This window comes from Equus quagga, chromosome 5, assembly GCF_021613505.1.
Source record: "Equus quagga isolate Etosha38 chromosome 5, UCLA_HA_Equagga_1.0, whole genome shotgun sequence".
In the NCBI taxonomy this organism is placed as follows: Eukaryota; Metazoa; Chordata; class Mammalia; order Perissodactyla; family Equidae; genus Equus; species Equus quagga.
Window position 1 is genome coordinate 136,746,582 of NC_060271.1, and position 7,053 is coordinate 136,753,634.

The 7,053-nt window shown below is 54.1% G+C and overlaps 1 protein-coding gene across 1 annotated transcript; it reads left to right on the plus strand.

Annotated features, from left to right (window-relative positions):
* The first annotated feature begins 228 nt into the window (after positions 1–228).
* On the plus strand, positions 229–6,100 carry ADI1 (acireductone dioxygenase 1). Its single transcript, XM_046660811.1, has 4 exons — positions 229–495; positions 2,774–2,893; positions 3,579–3,758; positions 5,115–6,100. Exons 1-4 carry the CDS (start codon positions 376–378, stop codon positions 5,232–5,234), a joined length of 540 nt encoding a protein of 179 aa, XP_046516767.1. The 5' UTR covers positions 229–375; the 3' UTR covers positions 5,235–6,100.
* The last annotated feature ends 953 nt before the right edge of the window (positions 6,101–7,053 follow it).

Here is a 7,053-nt window from a genome sequence, read left to right on the forward strand (position 1 = left end):
CACGGAGTGACGGGGACAGACGGTCCTTGGCCCGCTGTGGTCCAGCCTCTGGAGCATCCCCAGGCCAGCGCGCCGAGCCGCCCCGAGCGGAGCGGCGACCAGCCCCGGGGACCAGGCCCGGAGCCTCGGCACCTGCCGTCCAGCCCGCCCCGCGCCGCAGGGGAAGCGCAGCCCGTCCCGCTCGGGGCCTTCGGGCCGGGGACCGCGCGCGCCCGGGCACGCGCCCCTCCCGCGGGGTCCGGAGAAAGGCCCGCCCCGCCCACCGCCCGCCGGCCGGTGGGCGGGGCGGACCGAGGTCGCGGCGCGGGCCGGGCGGCACCAGTGCGGTCCGAAGACAGGCAGGGTGCACCCGGGGCTCGCGGCGCCGGCCCGACCATGGTGCAGGCCTGGTACATGGACGAGGCCGACGACGACCCGCGGCGGCCCCACCGCGCGGAGCCCGACCGCCCGGTCGGCCTGGAGCAGCTGCGCCGGCTCGGGGTCTATTACTGGAAGGTACGCGGGGACGGGGCGCGCCCGGGGTGGGCGGGCGGGAGACGTCGCCCCTCAGGTCCCCCGAGCTCCCGCGCACGCCCCAAGCCACGGCTAGCGGGGTCCAGCGGCCGTGGCGGGGCCGGGGCGCGCCGCGCACGCTCGGCTCTCGGCGGTCTGAGGGCGCTGCGCATGCTCGGCTCTCGGCCGTCTGAGCGCGCTGCGCATGCTCGGCTGAGGGGCTGGGTCGTCGGGGCCGGGGCGCGGTGCGCAGGCTCGGCCGCGGGGCCAGAAGGTCGGGGCCGGGGCGTGGTGCGCATGCTCAGTCGCGGGGCCGGGTGGCCGGGGTGCGGAGTCTGGAGAGGGTGTCGGAGCTGGCGAGTCCGTTGCTGCCGCAGTTCTAGGCCGGGGCCGTGTTGGGACGGGCGGGGTCCGGCTCGGCCGGGGCGTGCGGGAAGGACGCGGCTGAGTTAGGGGCCCACACGGGGCGCGGCAGGAGGGTTTAGGGTTCCTCCAGGCCCCTTGTGCGGTGCACCCACCTTCTGGCGAGCGCGGGGCCGCGTGCCGTCCCCCCGAGCCTGGTGAGGCGTGGGTGCCCACGTGGGTGCCCAGCCCGCCCGGAGCGAGGGATACACGCGCGGCGGACTCCGCAGCCCCGCGGTCCCCCGGGAGGGGATCAGAGCGAGGGCCAGCGGACGGGTCCCTGGATGACCTGGTCCTTCTGAGAGCGGAGGTGACGGCCCCTGTGCACTTGGAGTGGAGGTCGCCAGTCTAGGCTTCTTGGCGTCGGAAGGGCTTCCTCTCGGAGGGAAACACGAGTTTCATTTCGTGTGCCTGTTAATCCTTACATAGTATATATCTTTTCTTGGGCTAAGATTTAACACAACCTACTGGAAGTTACCGTCCTCGAAGCAGTCAAGTGGTAAATAATGTCTATCATGAGAGGCAAATAAGTTTTGTTTTATGATAAAATAATTTATTTGCAATCCAGACAATCAGAAGGGTCAAGTGACTGCACTGCGGGCCTTCCATTGTGTACCTGACAGTTTAAGAGCAAGAGTGACGTGCTGGGCAGCTTCTGAATGATCCAAAGGATAAAATAAGACGTTTTAAAAGGCATCTTCTGTTATTCCATAGAGTCAGACCCACTTCTGCCTTCTAGTTCCCCTCTGGATGGTGAGTCGAGGGCTGCCAAAATAAAACTGTTTACTCTCTGGTTTTGGTGTCCTGTGTATTTGTCTGTGCCGTCTTGATAATACCCATTCTTGACCAGTGGGAGCAGGTGTCGCACTTTGCGTGTGCGCTCTTGGTGCGGTGGCCTGGAGAGGGAGAGCTGGCCCTTCTACACACATGCTCAATCTGAAGTCGATTGTTGTGCTGTGGAGCAGCCGTGTGCTTGTCATGTGGCGGTGGATTTGCTAATTTGGGGAGTCTTTGTAGAAATAATGGATCGATGACTAGTACTTTGAGATATCCTGGAGTTTGCTGTTCAGCCGTTGTGATAAGATGCATTTTATTGCAACAGAAGGCAAAGTACGCCAAGTTCATTGCTGATAGTTTGAAGTAGGAGTTCAGATTAACTCTGGCGGGGGCCCTAGGGGAGTGCTTCCCGAAGAGGTGACATTAAAATTAGACCTTAAACAATAGATAGGATTGTGATGAATGACAGTGGTGAAAGGGCTTTCTAGGCGGAGGAAGCTGTCAAGACCAAGGGTGTGGGGATGTGGAGCATCAAGTATTTGTGAAGAGTAGCAAATGGTCCTGTTTGCTTTAGAATGTAGATTGTTTTTTGAAACAGGAAATAGGGACAGAGGAGTCGGAAAGGCCCCTGAAGTCAGACAATGGAAGCTGCTTCTCCCAGCATAAAGAACTTGCGTTATGTTTGTAGGTCTGAGGGCCTGGAAATGAGCTGACTGAGGAGACGCCATAGAGAGATTGGTTAGACCCGAGGGGGTGGACTGGTGATGGAGGAGTGGGACACGGCGGAGAGAGTGCACCCTGCGTGGGCTGGAGGTGATGAGGGCTGTGCCTAGGCTCATGGCGGTGGGACTAGAAATGTGAACTAGAATCCCCCAGAAAGGCCTGCTGGAAAGATGGGAGCAGGAATTAAATACACCGTTGTTATTTTTAGCTGTTACGGAGAAAGGGAAAACCATTGAAAGAGACAGGGAAGGAGGGGAGGGGAATGGGGAGGGGAAGAAGGTGAGAATTTAGAAGTATAATCATCCTGGAGATCCAGAAAGAGGATGTTTCTGTCTCCTTGCATTGGTGTGACCTCCTTTTGTTGTGTAAACACTTTTAGCTGGATGCCGACAAGTATGAGAATGATCCAGAATTAGAAAAGATCCGAAAAGAGAGAAACTACTCCTGGATGGATATCATAACCATATGCAAAGATAAACTGCCAAATTATGAAGAAAAGGTAAGGGAACTCTAAATTATATGAAAAGGAGAGTCATTATGTTCACTTCTAATAAACGCAGTTTTCTTTCTTTTTTCTTTTATGTCTTCGTTTGGGTTTTGTATCAGAGTAATGCATGTTTGAATATTTTTATTATTAAACGCTAGGAGGATAAAGGCAGAAGTAGATTTGAACAGATGGAAAGTGTTCGTTTATTGAGACGGGGACTGCCTTCCTCAGATTTTCATGTGGCTTCTAACCTGCCAGTGTGATCAGCGTGACTGCATGTGTGTGTGTGATCAGTATGACTGCCAGGAGCCAGGATGTCTGTGTGGGTGACTCGACTCTACACATCCAAGCTGTGTGATGTTGGGCCAGGGTCCTAGCCTCTCTGTGCCACCATTCCCTCATCTGTCACTGGGGATGACAGATAGCACCTATGTAAGTTATTATATGTAAACTATTTAGAATCTTGTCTGGGACATGGTAAGTGCTGTGTAAGTCTTAATTCTTTTACTGCTAGTTTGTTGGTAGTTTTCATAAAATATTCTAGCTCCTGCCCCCTTATCCTTATAATACTTCTTTCTATGGAGAGAATTTCTGTCCACCTCAGTCCTGGTCTTTGGAGGCGTGGGCCAGTGGTTGGGTCTGTGCTCGTGTGCACGATGGTCTCCAGTAGACTTAGAGAATGTCCCTTCTGCGCTAGATTAAGATCTTCTACGAGGAGCACTTGCACCTGGACGATGAGATCCGCTACATCCTGGAGGGCAGCGGCTACTTTGATGTCAGAGATAAAGAGGACAAGTGGATCCGGATTTTCATGGAGAAAGGAGACATGATAACTCTGCCTGCAGGCATTTATCACCGCTTCACGCTGGATGAGAAGGTAGAGTCGTGTTTATCTTTGAGGCTGGTCTGTGCACGGATATCGGAGACTTGTGACACTGCCCGCTCCGCTGCGTGAGGCCGAGTGCCTCTGAGCACACGCGGCCGCGGCTCGCGGCTCCTGCGCCTTTGCTCCCGGGAGAGGACCAGCTGGAGGCTGAGAGCTGGGGCTCCTGTGTCCACCTTGTTCTTGGCCAGCTCCGCCTTGGTTCCTGGCGGACAGTGGCACATGTCGGGACACGCAGCCGTGGGCAGGTCGAGGCGGAGCGGGTCAGCAGGAAGCAGTCCCGCCTGTCTCGTGGAGAGCGCATTGTTACTAATTCTAGGCCTGCAGCTTCGGGACGCCCCTTGTTACGTTGTCCTTTTTAACAGCATTTCAGTTTTGGAACTTAACAGTCGTGCAATACAGTCATTAAGATTGGCAAACAACAGCAATGAGATAGTTCTTAGGTTCTCTGGATGTGATTTGGACTAAACCTGAGATTTAAGAATAACTTTTGAATGGAAAATAAAGGCAGGCGACTTACAATTCAGACATTTGGAAGGGTGTGCAGTGAAAACCTCCCTCCCACCCCTGTGCTCCGGCCCCCCTGTTCTCTCCCTGAAAGTAACCAGCATTATGTCTTTAAAAATCTTTTTAGAGAGGTGTCCTCCATATTCAGGCGAAAGACGATCAGAATTCTTTCTCCTTTTACACAGGATGCTCATGGTTCTGCGTTTCCCTTTTTCCACTTGCGATGCTTTGGGGATGGCTTCAGATCAGTATGTGGGGCCTCATCCCTTATTTACAGCTGTGTGGCATCCATGCTTGGGTGCTCCCTAATTATCTAACCATGAATTTAGTCCATCGAATGCACGATCCCTTATGATGGGTTTATGAATTGTTTCCAGTTCTTTGCTATTGTAAACGGTGCTGTAATGAATAACCTTATGCATTTATCATTTTGCACTTAAGTGAGTTTATCTGTTGGATAAATTCCTAAAGTGAAAACTGGATTAAAAGGCATGAGTATTTTTGATTCTGAAGCACGATGCCAGGCTGTCCTCCCTGGTCATCAGCACGAGGGCCCTGCGAACTCTTAGGAAGATGGTACTGGGGATGCGGGAAGGGGTGGCTGAGTGGGCTGGAGGGGTCGGCGCACAGGGATGCGTTCGTGGAGAGCGCAGCGCCCACCCCTGCGGCCACACTCTTGCTGCCTGGGCACCGGCTTCTCAGCTTGGCCAGAGCTCCCGGTGCTGACGTCCTTCCGGAGGATGAAACGTGACTAAAGTGTTAAGACACAGGAATGAAACAGCATGGGAGGCTGTCTCGACAGCTGGTTTAACGCGGTGCTGGGTGTGTTTGTGTGTTTTGCAGAACTACGTCAAGGCCATGCGGCTGTTTGTGGGAGAACCGGTGTGGACGGCGTACAACCGGCCGGCTGACCACTTCGAGGCCCGGGGCCAGTACGTGAAGTTTTTGGCGCAGTCAGCCTAGGGCGCCCCTTGCGGCCTGGCGCCCCTTGTGGCGGTCCTGGACGTGACGACAGCGGAAAATCTATCGTTTCCTCCTTCCTTTCTGTTAGACTTGAGGCTAGGCGAGCTTTCCTTTGCGAGATTATTTGATCAGAATATGTTTTAATGAAAGGAACCATAAAACTGATTTTTACGTAGAAGCAACTGTGGAAATGTGAACGAATCACATGCCTTTTCTCTGGTTTGAGATGAGTGGTTCGGTAGCCCTGTGTTAGCGCCGCATCAACAGTTAGCCGAATGAGTCCCACCTCCCCCACGCAGCCCTCAGCTGCCTGACCTGGACCTGGCGCTTCCACTCTGGGCAGCTTTCAGTCGACGCCCCGCCTGCCTGAGAAGAAGGTGTGATGGTAGCTGACTGACAGGTGGAGACACCTTTGTCCCAGCACCCCAGGCGAAGAGTGCTGTGGGGACAAGCCCTCGTGTCGGGGACGCTCACAGTTGCTCCCCCCACTTTCTTGTTCCCAGTGGAGGAACTGCCTTAACCATGCTCGTGGCTGGAGGTCACCGTGTGTCGAGGGCCGCGGCGTTCGGTGAAGCGCTCCGTGTAGAGTCTCCGTGGTCGTAGGTGTAGATGGTTCGTTTCATCTGCGTTAGTGTTTGTTCAGTGTGAGATTTCTAGGTTAACGTCACCTACTATAAATCTTTTACAATCAAGCTTTTGAATTTTAACAAGAAAACTAGGATGTTATTTTTTTACTCAATTCTGAGAGATGATTATACCTAATTTGTTAGAATCCTAGAAAAACCCCAAATCAACCTCATGTTTTAGAAGGGCGGGTTGTGTGAAGTACTCTTTAAACTGGATTAAAACCTCCATGTTAAAGTTAACCTTTCATCGCCTCTGCGTTGGTCGGGGCAGAGGGAACACAAGCCTTCAGCGTTTCGGTAAACTGAGGGTTTGTGGGATTGACGTGTGTGCAGACCGCACGATGATAATGACGGGGACACCGGGCTCTCTCCACCATGTCCCACCTTCTGCCCCCGACCGAGGCTGAGGAGGACAGATGTGGGGTGGAGGGCCACTTGGGGTTCCTTGGACAGTCCCCGCCTGTCCCTCCCATGGATGGTGTGGTCACTTCAAAGCGTCGTCCCCCCTCTCCTGAGTTGGTAATCCACTTGTGTCCATGGGGTTTCCCTAATCACACAGTGAAGTTTGCAGCTTCACACCTTTCATTTTCACAGCACGGCTTTGACGACTAGACTGGGCTCCGGGCCTGCAGCCAGCAGGGCCTCTGTCCTGGAGGCTCAGAATGAGGAAATTGGACGGGATCAAAGCATTTCACCACTGATGGACATGCGGGAGGCGGGAGGGGCTGGGCCTAGGGATTCTATTGTTCACCGGGGTGAGGGTCCTGCACCCTTCCCAGTGCCTGGCTGGCTGGGTGGGGGAATGACTGACACATCTGGCTTTAGTCATACAGACTCTGAATGTTAAATTCAAAAGTCATTTTTTTAAAAGCTGTTTTCTTTTGGAAAGTGTATCATGCAAAAATTTTTAGAAACCTCAGATAGTTTTCTGAGGTACGCAATGAACTGGAGAATTACAGGATGTTGTGAAACAGAGCCAAGTAATTCCTCCTTTTGGAACGTGACAGGAACAAACTAGCAGTCAGTGCAAGACAAGTTAGCATGTGGCCCTGTTGGAGTTGACTCCGTCTCAGGATTTCACTCAGATTTCCCAAGCTGCTCGTCAGCTCCCAGCCTCCTCTGCCCGGCTGCTGGGGTGCTGTGTGCCTGCGTCCTGCTGCTGCCCCCCTGCCCCGTTCCCCTGGCATAAAGGA

Coding starts and splice junctions, on each gene's coding strand:
- ADI1 (XM_046660811.1), top strand. CDS start 376: ATGGTGCAGGCCTGGTACATGGACGAGGCCGACGACGACCCGCGGCGG. Junction 496..2,773: donor TCGGGGTCTATTACTGGAAG/GTACGCGGGGAC, acceptor AAACACTTTTAG/CTGGATGCCGACAAGTATGA. Junction 3,759..5,114: donor GCTTCACGCTGGATGAGAAG/GTAGAGTCGTGT, acceptor TGTGTTTTGCAG/AACTACGTCAAGGCCATGCG.